The 13,579-nt window shown below is 55.6% G+C and overlaps 1 protein-coding gene across 1 annotated transcript in view; it reads left to right on the top strand.

The window, feature by feature from the left end:
• ZNF512B (zinc finger protein 512B) overlaps positions 1 to 11,898 on the top strand; it is a 31,605-nt gene extending 19,707 nt beyond the window's left edge. Inside the window, exons 13-17 of the mRNA XM_075109171.1 lie at positions 527 to 718; positions 7,469 to 7,570; positions 8,566 to 8,628; positions 10,984 to 11,082; positions 11,425 to 11,898. Of these exons, the coding sequence (XP_074965272.1) occupies positions 527 to 718; positions 7,469 to 7,570; positions 8,566 to 8,628; positions 10,984 to 11,082; positions 11,425 to 11,718 (750 nt within the window). The 3' untranslated portion in view covers positions 11,719 to 11,898. The remainder of the gene's footprint in view (positions 1 to 526; positions 719 to 7,468; positions 7,571 to 8,565; positions 8,629 to 10,983; positions 11,083 to 11,424) is intronic.
• The last annotated feature ends 1,681 nt before the right edge of the window (positions 11,899 to 13,579 follow it).

Raw genomic sequence — 13,579 nt, 5'->3', positions numbered from 1 at the left:
CCCCTCTGAGAAAGCGGGGAGCTGTGTTTATGGGAGCAGAGCAGTTGGCAACATTCCCCCTCCCTGGTGCCCATAGGGCTGTGCTCCAGCCCACCCTGCATTCGTGCTCTGCAGGGAGAAACATCTCAGGCCCCTCCCTGGGCAGCAAGCAAGCACCAACTGCTCGCCAGTGGTGGGGTGGCAGGATCTCTCCCTGGGGAGCATCCTTTTCTGTTCTCTTGATCCCTACTGACAGTGCATCCAATGCTAATAGCTCCCTGACTAATAAATGGAGACGCTTATACACATGGGAGTGTGAAAGGATGCAATCAGTCCAGCACGTGTCTATCTGCTGGGCTGCAGGAGGCGGGGTGCTCCACTTGTTCCCATGCTTGGGTGCAGAGGCACACTGGGGTGTCTGCAGCCCTTGCTTGCACAAAGCAGGTATACAGATGCACAGCCCAAACACCAGCATCCCTGTCCTGGGGCTGGAGAGCTTGCTGCTTCTCTTCTTCTTGTGCCCTTCCTAACTCTATCTCTGTTACAGCCTCCGGAGGAGCCAGAGGTGAAGCCAGAGCCCACCCCCATAGAAGATTTTGAAAGGACCCCGAGTGGCCGCATCCGTCGGACATCAGCCCAAGTAGCCGTCTTCCACCTTCAGGAGATTGCGGAGGACGAGCTTGCCAGGGATTGGACCAAGCGGAGGATGAAGGATGACCTGGTGCCTGAAACAAAGCGGGTGAGAACCTTCTATTTCTACTTTTTTTTTATGTGTGTGTGCTAGCCAGGCACAGAGATCCTGGGACACCATTGCGGCCCCAGCTGGCTGAGGGCTCATGTGGCTCATTTTCTGTGCGTTAAATCAATTAGCTGAGGTAGTAAATTTATTCCTGAAAAGCCCACCCAGAACAGGTTGAGCCCCAGTGGTCTGGAGGCTCCATACAAGTCTGGCAGCAGGCAGCTTTGCCCTTGCCACTGCAAGGGCCCAGATCTAAATGGAACAAAAGGTGGTGCTTTGTGGGCAGTGGAGAGATCAGAGTCCAGCCCAGAGGTTGTTGTGGAGGGGGGTCAGTTCTGGTCCATGCTCAGCAGCGAAGTAGGGCTGCCAGCCAAGAGGAGCATAAGGAGAGAGCGGAGGTCAGATCTGAAAAGATCTCCTTTGCATTGTCAGAGAGCAAAGATGCCCCAGGCAGAATTTCCTCTCTTCCATGTCTTTTCCTTAATTTCTGGGAGATGTTTCCCTGGAGGTAAAGGGCCAGCAGTATTGCCAGAGCAGTGCTCCTGCGAGTGGAGGAGGCTGGGGCGTGGGGGAAGGGCTCAGCCCTGCAGTCCCCAGCAGTGATGTTTGTGGCCTGGTGCTGCAGGATCGGTATGGTGAAAGTTGGTGCCTTGGCAGTCTTGAGCTTCCTGGAGGCATTGAAGTAACATGTTAAACATCCCTCCTGGCTGTGGGAGGAGGTGATTCCTGGGAGTGTCCCAAAGTTGGAAGTTCCCTCCAGGAACCCTCCTTCTGGACTGTAAAAGGAATAAGCAGCAACGGATCATAAACCTTTTCAGTGTAAAAGGAAAAAAAGAGAGGGAGTCAAGAGTTTTTTAATCCTGTAGTCAATACTTTCTGGCCAGCACTGGGACTCAAAGCAGAATCAATCTGCAAGTCTCTGCACAAGCTGCAGCCTGTTTCCTGAGCAAGTAACTCTCCAGCTAGATGCCAGGTCTTTTCCTTGCTCTGAACAGTTGAATGTCTCTTGTCCAGTGCTCTGAAATTCACCCTGGGCAGGATACTGGGCACGTTGCAAAGAGGAGAGTGAGGGACAGGGAAACAGGTTAAAGCTTTGCCACAGCAGGAGAGTGTGGCGGCACCTCTGCCACGAGCATGCAGTGTAGGACAGCCCCAGCCCAAAGGACCTGTCTCAAGCCAGGAAAACAGCCCAAGTCCGAGAGCCAGCCTGCAGAAGTGATGCGGCTCACCCAAGGAAAATAGGTGGCACAACAGCAGAGCTTCAGCCAAAACGTCTTCCAGCTGCTGCAGCCTGTCCCACGCTGTCCTGGCACATGTGTGTTCTCAGAAGAGCCACCGTCATCCTGCAGAGACCTGGAGGAGCTGAGCCTGACTCCGCTCACAGTCTGCACACAGTGGAGAGGTGAAAAACTAGCATACAAACAAACCAATGTCTTCTTTACCCACCTTGGCATCTGGTGAGGCAGCTAGCGCAGGAGGAGATCCAGCCATGGTGCTGCCATCCGCCTTGGAGCAGAGCTGGAGGGTTTAGGGCCAGAACTGGTTGCAAACCTTTTATTTCCCCAATGCTTGGTGTTGTCATTATTCGTTTCCAGATGACTCCAGCTGCAATGCATTTATAACATAAAAAAATCAAGCCCAAAGTAGCTGTTTCATTTCAAATGTTGTGGGAGGAGAGGTGTGGTGCTGTCTTCTCCCCGCTCCAGCCTCAGCACTTGCATTCCTCACTTTCCTCCTTGAATTGCTCGCCTTACTCCTGACTTTGGGTATTTTCTGTTTGAATTGAGGGAGCAGCCAAGAGTCCCAGGCCTGGACAAGGGGCCCATGTGCACGCTGACATACAAAGGCATTGTAAAGGTTGCAGCAACTGGTCTAATTGCTCCATGAAATGCTGGGGGTATGTGGGGGGGTGTTTATAAGACATTTCTAGTGTTCAGAATCTAATTGTTCAAGTTTAATTGAGCCCCATCTTGGCACTGAAAAACAAAGAGAATTGCTGTGAGGTTGGTGGAAGGAGGTCTGCATTAAAGATGAGCAAGGAGGGAGCTGGACCAACTCCCAGGTGGCAAAACAAGTCTCTTGATCTGGATCAGGACCTTGGGCCCTGCATGGGCTGCTCTCCCTGGCTGTCCTGGCTGTGTGTCGCACAGATGGATTTCAGAGGAGGTCAGTGCAGTGGGCCAGTGCATACGTAGCTGTGAGTGTGCCTGCGGGTGCGTCTTGCAGTGACTGTCACGTTCCCTTGACAACATTCTAAAATATAATCTGTTCAGTCTATGACATTTTTTCTTAACAAGCGGTGCTGGAAGGAGGAGGGAGGCAGGTTCTGCCTGGGGAGGCTGGTGGGAGCTTGCTGACTTCAGCACACTCTGTGCTGCACTACTGAGCAGCCTCTTGCACCGCTCAGGACTGGTCTACATTTACAAGTTCAGTGTGCAGGGAAAAAACCTCCCAAATGCGAGCAACTCAGACATGCCAGCAAGCACCCTGTTGACCCTGTTACAGCCCCAAAAATAGCCATTCCCTTGGAAGTGGCTTCAGCCATGACAGCAGGACAGCTCTGTGGCGGGTCCAGCCTTGGGCAGCGCAGGAGGTTTGGAGGAGCAGCAGCATCCCCACGTCCCCATGCCACCACCCTGCCAAGCACACATGGTGACCATCCCTCCAAGGGAGCCAACAGCCTGGAGGCACTGGAGCTGCAGAAAGACAAACACCAGTGAACCATGACCAGGGCAGTAGGACTCATGGTTACCAGCAATGCTGCCTTCCCACGGACCATATCCAGCCATTGGGAGTATGCTGCCGGGCCTGCAGGCCCCCCTCGCTGGCTTGGACCTGGACAGAGGTGGGATGTCAGGGATTGGTGGCAGATTGCAGCTGCTCCTGCACCATCTCAGCAGGACCAGGGGATTTCCATGGTCCCAGAGGGACGGATGCTTCCCAGCTCTAGTCTGTAACCAGTGATGGCTGGGTGCACCTGGACTTCCTGCAGCACAGGACCTGCTCTGTCCCCAAGGTCTCCAGTTACCCTCCGTGGCCCCAGAAGTCAACGTGGATTTCAAGGGAGCTGTTGAAGAAAGCCACCCCTCTTCTCCATCCCTTCTCCAGGCAGCAAAGCTTTTCCCCAGGGGAAGGCAAGCAGCTTCTCAGCAGGCTAGTGAGATACAGGGGTTTGCAGCCCCATGGCAGGCATGGCCCACGTGGCAGCTGATCCCAGCCAGGGAGAAGGGACTTCGGGTTTGGATCCTGTTGGTGGCCCATGCCGGGATGCATTCGCCTTTCCCCGGGAGGATGGATTCCTTCGCACCAAAGCAATGGCATTAGAATAAACGATTGCTGCTCGATCCCAGGCCCTGCTCTGCCTTCATTCTGCACTAACCAAATCCAGCATTTCTAAATATACACTGGAGTCTTATTTTCTCGCTCCGATCTTTATTTGCCTCTGGATAAGCTGAAACAGATGGGATGTTTCACAACAGCCGCTTGCTGGGGATGTCAGATGGGGAAGGGCACACCCCTGCTGCTTTTCTGGGAAAAAAAATCCCCATTCCAGAAGGTCTGTGAAGATGATGCCGATCCTCCAACCCTCCTCTGGTCTTCACCGGGGCCATCGCCTGCCCATGAGCTGTTGTGGGGCTGCCATGGAAGGAGTGAGAGGCAGGCAGGTTCCCAGCTTGGTGGTGCAGGCAGGCTGTGGTAGCCTCTGGAATCTGGCAGGGTATGATGACCTTATGCATTTTGGAGGCTGGATTGAGAGAAATAGCCTCCTCGAGCAGAGGGAGGAGGCATCGAAGAGGCGAAAGAGGAGGTAACGCCATGGAAACATCACTCTTCCATGGTGTGATGCGTTCCCTGTGGAGCTCGAGGTGGGTGGCTTGTTTCAAGATGCCGTGAACACTGTGCTGGAGGTGGTGGTGCCGCACAGGGAGGGATGCAGAGCTCCTCTGTGGGGTGCAAGAGCACCCTGTTCACCTCCCCACAGCTTGGGGCCTGGGTGTTGCTGCAGGGCTGGGAGCAGCCACAGAGGCTGCACATCCCCCCAGAGCCTGGGTGCTGCATGGTGGGGTGATGGGGGTCCAGAGCAAAGGGTTGCCATAGGCCAGTCATAAAGCTGAAGGGGACAAGTCATGTCCAGGCTCGAGTTTTTAAGAAAACCCCATCCTGGAGCCAGGATAGATTCCAGAGCAGAAAAGCCTGGCTTGGGTTGATCCCCTAAAACAATGGCCCTGCGATCCGGGTGGGAGCCAGGCTGAGCCCTGCGGACTCATGTCACTGGTGGGCCAAAACAGATCCCAGCTCCAGCTGCTGACCCGGAGCTTGGCCAGGCCGAGTCCATCCTTCCTCCCCTTGCTCGGCAGCGCCAGTGTGGTGTGACCCAGCTGCCCGGAGCCGCGTATGGGACCCGGCTGCTGGCCAGCACCCCTGGGCGTGTTTTGGCTTTGCCTCCCAGACAGCATCAGCCACGGTTTCCACAGGACGATGGGAGAGCCGTGCCTCACGCTGGGGACCTCGGAAAGGCTTCCAGGGGAGTTTGTTGGCTGGGGCCGAGGCAGCCTGCATGGTTCTCATTTACTGTGATATATTTTGGGGAAGGGGAGAGCGAGCTGTCTAGGGAGTGGAGAGGATTGAAATATGAAAGTTAATTAAATAAAACCATCAGTCAAAGAAAACAAGTCTTCCCACCCCAGCATCCTTCGACTGTTCAGAAGGGATGGGCTGTGGCCAAAACCAGTTGTAGTCGTTTAGTGATTTGGCCATGAAGATTTTCACTTACAGGCTGTTTGAGGAAAATAAATGGAAAAAAAATTAAAATATTCCATGCCTGGGGCTCCCCCTTAATAGAGACATAAAGATGACTTTGACATTCCCAGAACCGCAGCGCCCCGGGAAGACATGGGATTTGCATGTTATTGTGCAGGGCTGTTGGAGGAGAGTGGGGAGGGATTTTTCTCTGGAGTGGGAAGCTGGAGCAGCGGAGTCTGCATCTCTGAATATCCCCCTCGTCTGTTCCCCAGGGATGCGCGGAGGGAGAGGTTGTTGCTGGGGCTGTGTGCAGTTACCGTTAATGTTTACTCATTCATGGGATTGATTGGTTTTTAATTAAGGAGGCCGTTTGGTGTCCTGGCTCTCAGTATCAATGACAAAAAGGGACTCCTGTGTTCTCCCCTGGAGGTGGCATTGCCTTCCCCAGGCTGTGAGGACCAGGCGGTTGGTATATGTACCATCCCAGTGCTTCAGAGAGCTCTGCTGGCATCTCCCCCAGCCGCGAAGCACAACAGAATAGCAGCACACTGGGGCTCCAGGGATTTTTCCACATCCGTCCTCACCAGCATTCATAGCACTGTTTCCCAAGGCCTTTTGCCCCTGCCCCTCACATGGGGCCCAGCTCTCCGCAGGCTCCCTTCTTCAGCCATGCCCCTCCGTGTGCTGAGGTGGGGCTGTGGAGGCTTGTGGATCACTTAAATTTGGGTGGAAACAAGCAGTTGCTGTCTGAGCCTTCCACATCCCCAGCCCTTGGTGGAAGCTCCCCTTTGCAGGAAGGTTTGGGAGCAGCCTGTTGGAGGGAGCTGGACAAAGGCAAATTTCACAGCTTCATCAGCATGTTCAGTGAGAATCACAGCTGAAAAAGAAATCCAGCCAGCTGCCTCCCTGCTGCGTCAGAACCACAAGCTCCATGTCCTAGGGGCACATTTCGAAAACAGGGCCTGGGTTTGCACCTCTGCAAGTACCGTTTGTCTGTGTGTCTTCCCCAGCCAGCATGGATGCTTTGATGCAGCTGTGCCCCATGCTTGGAGGTGCCCACGGAGAGCAGCATGTGTTCGGGTACCCGTGCCCATAGGATGCCATGTGCAAGCGCACCCAGCCCTGCTCCAGCTTGGGGCAAGTTTGGGGCTTGGGACCAAAACAGCATCCATCAGACCTAGCAGAGCTCAGTAGGTTGGGCTGGGAGTTGTGCTGACATTGTGCAGCAGGCAGTCAGGCAGCTCAGATTGCAGGCAGAGCAGTCTCCTGTCCCCTGTGGACTGTGCCGTGGTGGAATGCAGAGACTGGCCCTGCAGGTAAGGCTAAGTGCCACAGTTGGGAGGCACAGAGATGCTGCAGCCACGTTTGCTTGTGCTGAACACGCAGAAATGGAGTTGGGAAGGCCGGTCTGCTATGCTAGACCTCAAAGTTGCTAATAAAGTGGTAATTAAAAGCACTTGGAAAGAGCTGCCCTGCCAGAAGGAGAGGCAGAGACACAAGAGCCTTTCATTGTTTAACGGGTTGTGCCCATTCATCAGTGGAAGGCAGCCATGGAGGCTCTTGGCATCCGTCCCCTCTGCCCAGTGTGCAGGGCTGTATATTCTTCTGGTTATGAAACGCAGCGGAAGGGCCACGCCAATGCGATGCACTGAAAACAGCGGGTCCAGGCCTGGCCCCACCATGGAGCAGGAGCAGGAGCCTCCTCTCTCCCGTGTGCCAGCACCATGTGGTGGCTGTAGTGCAGGGGGCTCCTGCCCTGCTCCTCGCCCACAGCCACCCCTCAGCCCAGCTGCCACCTTGCCGGTAGCAGAGCAGTGGGCAGAGCCACCCCCCTGCTGTACAGTGCCCCAGGGGGGAGATGACATCTCTGGGTCAAGCCTTCCAACTAGTTTTCAGCCCTGATTCACTTCTCCGAGGGGGTGGGCAAGACCCATGTGAAGAGCGAGGACTCCACTGAGGACCAGACTGGTGCGTGCCGCTCTGCTAACCATCTTCCATTGTTTGCAGCTCAATTACACCCGACCGGGGCTTCCAAAACTCAATCCAAGGCTGCTGGAAAACTGGAAGAACGAAGTGAAGGAAAAGGGCCACATCAACTGTCCCAACAACGTAAGGACCATCTCTGTTCTTCTCCATGCCAGCTGGTCTCAGTCTGTGGGAGGAAGGTGGGAGTTTTGGGGCAGGTTCTTGTTGGGCCCCAGACAAAGCTAGCAGTGATGCTCAGACCCTTGTTTCACCCCCTCTCCCTGGGGTTGTTGCCATGCCTGATTGAAGTGTGTCCCACCTTTGGAACCATCCTGGTGCGCATGAGCCACTGGCCTCGGGGACCAGGCCACCCTCTCCCCAGGTGCCCTTGGGCTGATGGTTCAGCATTGCCTGATTCAGGATCTGGAGCTGCGTTTGGGGAGCTCCTGAGATCCAGACTGGGCAAAGGCTGCACACTCTATGCTCAAGAGCCTTTTTATGCAGAGAACCTGCTTTTCCCAGAGTAAAGCCGAGGCTGGTTTTAAGCCGTTCTTTTTAAAGCCCTATGATAGGCAAAGACCTCAGGGACGTGGTGCGTGTCCGTGCAGCATTGGCCTGATCTGGCAGGGAGGTGAACTCCACCCTCATGCTGGGCTGTTGATTTATCATCTGAAACAAAGCCTTGCTAATGGCAGTTTTGAACGAGGCTGTTACCGCAAGGCCGGGGGAGACGCGCTGGCTAATTAATGTCATACACAGGCACTTTGAAAAGACGTTGCTCAGAAACTGGTCATGCTGCTGCCCGGGTGATTTCTCTTCTCCGTTAAGCGTCTGCTGTGGCTCCAAGAACTCCTGTAGCCCAGCAGGACCTCCTGACTGCTCACAAATGTACGTTTTCCATGGAGACATTTAGGGGAGACATTTTTCAGCCCGTTGCAGAGGGATGTGGCCACATGACTCCCATTAGCGCTAATAGGAAACGTGTGACCAGAGCCCTCCGCGTCTTGCAGAGCATTAACCTCATGCTGCTTAGCCTGGACCGGTGGCCTTGCTGGCGCAGCAGGCTCCTGGCCCTGGCACAGAGGAAGGCACGGAGATGAGGGGGGATTGTGGCAAACTCTGCTTTGTTTCTTCCACAGTGCTGTGAAGCCATTTACTCCAGCGTCTCGGGTTTGAAAGCTCACCTGGCCAACTGCAACAAGGTAGGTCCCTCCTTTTACAGTCTCAGCTCAGAGATGGGGTTAGATTTTGGGTTTTTTTCCCCCCAGGGTTGTTGGGAAGTGACAGGCCAAGGGACAATGGCACAGGTTAAAGGAACATGACTGCTAGGAGGGCTGGCCGAGCCATGCCACTGCCTGTTGAGTTGTCACCGCTCAGCCCGTTGTTGCACCATCCCAGTCCAGCTGCTCGCCCTCAGCACCATCCTCCTGGGCAGGATCAAACCCGCAGCTGAAGGCAGAGAGGCTCCAGGTGCGGGGGGGGATGTGATGAAGGGGTTTTAGCTACCGCCCCAGCCTTGGAGGACAGGTCTTGCAACACAAATGTCTCACCCAAGAGCCTAGACCTCTGACACACCCGGTGCCTCGGAGGTGGGGCAGTGGGAGCAAGCCCGCCTACCTCGCATTCTTCCACCTCAGCGTCCCTGTCCTGCAGCAGCCCCTACCTAGCACGGCTTCTGCAACCCGAGTTGTGTGCGAGCCTTTAGCTACCCAGCGCAGCCAGCACCTTGCACACAGCCACGCATCAGCCACAGCAGCTCAGAGCCAGGGGGTGGAGTGTTGGAAGCTGAACGTTATCTGAGGCAGGTGGGAATCAGGGGTCTTTCTCCATTCATTTGGGCAGCCTGCAGCCCCTCTGGAAGGTCAGCGGTTTCCCCAGCTGGAGAGATGCTGGTGGGGTGCATCCTGGGGATGGAGGTGAGGCCGGAAGAGGCGGCCGCTCTCTGCAGAGACCAGTGCCCTCTCGCTCAACAGAGCAGCAACGCTGCTGCCTCAGTGAGCTCCGGTGGCCTGCAGCCGCCGTGGGGGAGGGATCGGGAGCTCAGCGTAGGTCCCTCAAATTGGAGCTGAGTAAGAGCTGGTAAAGCTTTATACCCTGAAACGTTTCCAGCTGCAGCTTCCATTGAATGGAGCTTCCAGGAGGCAGCTCCAATACATACCCCGTAGTTATTAAAAACACAAACTCCTGCACTCCTCCAACACTAGCTGGAACATCAAACCCTAATGAGATCATTTAGAAAATGGGCTGCAGAGATCCAGCAGAAGAAGCTGTATTTATTCAGGATAAAAGTGCAAACGCAGGAGACTAGGGCAGTTCCTTTGCTAGCCTGCAGCACCAGGCAGCCCACCAGCAAACAGTCTCCAAGAGAAAATGGAGCCATTTCCTGGCTGATTCTGCGCACAGAAAGCAGCCAGGCGTTTGCAAGAGCATTTTCTTTAACCGCTGAGCTGCACCCTTCAAGTCCGGCAAGTCCAGCGTAGCTGGGGCTGAGTACTGGGGGTCACCACTGGGGGAGTTAGCTGCTTCATGTCCCCCACACGCTGCCATCAGCAGGACTCTCGCCTTTACAGAGGATTTACTTTTGCAATGGATATATGGGCCACCAAATCTGGCATAAATCACAGCTCCTCCTGAGCTGGCCTGTGATTTCTGCTGTAAAATCCTGCAGAATTGGTTGAAATACATCAAGCCTTACTGAGAGCGGAGGATGCTCCCAGGCAGTGCCCCATCCTCAGCAGGTATTGATGCACAGAGGTGATTTTTGCATGAGTGTTTCTGAAGCCGGCCTGCAGTGGGGCCAGGCCTGCCCGCGTCCTGCCTGTCCCTGAAATGAAAGACCTGTCTAACTCCAGATTTACAGCGCAGAGCGAGCAGTGAAGAAATTCCCAGGGAGCATATATATCGCCTGGAGGGGCCCATCCATAAACCCCTCGTCAATAGAGAGCACATTATCTCCCCTGTGCCGTGAACTGCAGCAGAGCTGGGAGATCAGTCATCCCCACAAGGGCTCTAATGACAGAAATCCAGCAGTGGCTGCATCTCTTTGACAGCATAAAAGGAAAATTAGGTGAGTGTGTTGGACATAAATTAGGTGGCGGTTCAGTCCCAGGAGATCACAAATCTGCTACAGTGATGAAATGGGGCGATCGGCCCTGTCAGCCTCGCGAATGCCCAGGGACACACACCGTGTTGGAGGTAATGTAACAACCAGTGTTGGGGATGCACAGGCAGCAAAACCTGCCCCTCGCTGCCCTCTGAGCTCCTAGGACGCGACACTTTGATGCCTGGCACCAGCACCTCGACAGCCATCACTGCCAAAGCTGCAGCGGCACAACCAGCATGGGCTGAGATTCAGAGCAGAAGAGGCAGTTGTAAGCTCCTGGCCTGTGACCAAAAGCAAGCAGAAATCTGGTGGTTTAGAAATGAGTATCTATTTTCTGTTGCTTCGAGGTTCTAGCATCATCCTCTCTGCTTAGAGGGGAGCACAGCAGGGAGGGCCACCCCTCCAGGGTGTTTCAGCTCTGCTTGGGGTTGCAGGAGGATGCTGTGTCTTGCAGGGCGACCACTCGGTGGGCAAGTACCGCTGCCTCCTGTGCCAGAAGGAGTTCAGTTCCGAAAGCGGGGTCAAATACCACATCATCAAGGCTCATTCAGAGGTAAGGAAATGGCAGGGGCTGATCCAGGCTTGTCCCTGCTCCAACACACCCATCCTCAGGCTGTCCCGCTCCATCCATCCATGTCTGCCAAGTGCAGAGCACAGCAGCTCCCAGCAGCATCAGCAATGCTGACAGCCTGAGGGGGACCTCCCTGTCCCCCTTTTGAGTCCCCAACACCCCTGGGCCAGTTGCAGCTGCGCAGCACTGCTCAGCTTGTCGTCGGGGAGGTGGTACCAGTGGGGCGTGGGGTGGTCCAGGCATGGGCAGGTGAGGCATGGGTTATGTGTGCCAGTGCCTGGCCCCAGGATGGTCACTAACCTCTGTGTCACCCCATGGACACAGAACTGGTTCCGAACCTCTGCAGAGGCCAGCCGGAAAAAGAAAAACAGGGAACAGCTTTCTTCCAGCAAGGAAGAGAAAAAAAAAAGCACAAGCGGGAAGAAAAGGGGGAGAAAACCCAAGGAGAGGCCTCCAGAAACGTCCCCAAAGGGCAGAGAGAGTGTGGCAGCAAAGACTAATCACAAGAAAACCCTCGAGCACTGGGAAGGCTCCCGAGGCAGCCCCGACAGGGACGAGCGTGTCCCCAAGCTCCCGAGCCAGCGGAAGGGGGGAGCCAGTAAGATGCCCGAGAAATGAGCAGCTCAGAGACTCGTCTCCGAGGATTCGTTTACAGCCCAGGGTAACAGGGTGGGGGTCTCTCCCAGTTTTCTGTCCCCCCCATCCCACCTCCCCCCCACCCTCCACTCACCCCTTTTTACAAAAAAGAAAAAAAAAAAAAAAAGAGACAGAAAATACCAATTAACCACTTTAAACAAGTCACAGACCTTGTTTCACACTGGAAAACAAACAGGATCAAGCAAGCTGGACCGTTCTCCACCCCCCGCCCATGTACATACCCCTCTGCCTGCACCCCTGCCTGGCAGGACCCTGCTGCCTTCCCCCCTCGCCCTGCCCGTGACTTCCCTTCTTACTCCCTGCGCCAAACTGGTGACACTTGAGCGAAAGAAAAGTGCAATAGCAGCGGGGTCCCCTTGGATGGGGTCTCTCTGCAGCTGCGTGCCGGAGCAGGGGGCTGCCCGCGGCAGTGCTGCCTGCCTGTCTGGGCAGCCTCCGGCGGGCTCCAGCCTCCCAGTGCAGGCAGCACCTGCATCCCTGCTCCCAGGACAATGTTTCCAAAGATGTTTGACCCATGCAAGCGGCCGAGTAGGGGCAGAGGGATGGCAGGGTCTGGCAGTTGATGCACTGGGGGTCCTGGTCATGCATTCCTCACAGCCTTGGGCTGAGAGGGAACGTGCTTCGGCGGGGACCGGCTGCGTGGTGAGTTGGCTGTGTGGCCAGCACAGTGCAGGGGTTTGTCTTGGCAGCGCAAGGCACAGGCAGAGGAGCGTGGCATGGGGCCGGCACAGCATCGTCCCGAGATGGCGGGGCTGGCCGTGGCTGTGAGAGGGGGTGCGGGAGGTGTGAGCACCCCTGGAAGGTGATGGGAGAGGGGGTTGCTGTAGGACGGGTCAGGTTGGAGGGCCTAACCTAAAGTTGTGGGAATGCCGTGAGCGCTGTGGAGCATCACGGTGAGACCGTGGCAGGGGTGTGATGGAGGGAGCTGCGCCCCAGTGCTCAAGTTGTCTTTGCAAATGTAGCTGGACGTGGAGCACTGCAGCGGCAATGGCAATGCCGCGATGGCAGTGCTGGGGTCAGGGTGAGCCAGCAGCCGTCGAGCTGCCTGACCAGTGCGGGCAGGTCCAGCTGGCAGAAAGGGCGATTCAGGGGCCCCATTGCACCCCATCCCAAAGGTGCTGATTGCCCAGGAAGGACAAACGGGGTTTCGGTCACCCAGCTGCAGCTGCGGAATGGGACAGGGACAGGGGGCAGCATCAAGTGACAATCATGGGTCCTGCTTTACAGCATGTCGCACTTGCCTTGTCCCTCCAGCTGGGACCCACCGTGGGGTGAGTCTTGGCCCACCCGTATGCATCCAAGCCCCCACCCGTCTTCCTTGGGGGTAGGGAAGTCCGTGCATGGTGCGCTGTCCCTCGCTTGCTCTCTTTCCCCGGGCTTTTATTTGCGTCTGTACTAATACCATCGTAACACCTCGCTCTGGCCTGGAGGGAACCATCCCTGGACCAGGATGTGTCTGTCTCCAGACAAAAACCAGGCTACCTCGGTCCTTGTGAAACAGGCACGTTTTCTCTTGGTAACAGAACAGAAAAACCTTAATTCAATTCTTTTCCCCAATGCAGGAGTCAGGAAGGTGGAGTCGGGGGGAGGAGAGCTTCTGCTTTTACTTTAATCAATTAAAACTTCTAACCCTCAGTTTCCTTCGCCACTCTTCACTGCCTGTCCTCCGCCCACCGGAGGCTCAGTATCATTTCCCTGCTCTGAGGAGCCACTCAGTAATAATTGTCATCCTTCTCCACTGGCAGGTTATTACAGCCACGGAGGGAGGGAGGGTACGGCAGTGTCTGAATCCAGGGTGGGTTCTCGGGGGAGCCGATGCTCC

The sequence above is a fragment of the Phalacrocorax aristotelis genome, chromosome 13 (genome assembly GCF_949628215.1).
Source record: "Phalacrocorax aristotelis chromosome 13, bGulAri2.1, whole genome shotgun sequence".
NCBI lineage: Eukaryota > Metazoa > Chordata > Aves > Suliformes > Phalacrocoracidae > Phalacrocorax > Phalacrocorax aristotelis.
This window is presented reverse-complemented; position numbering and strand designations above follow the sequence as displayed.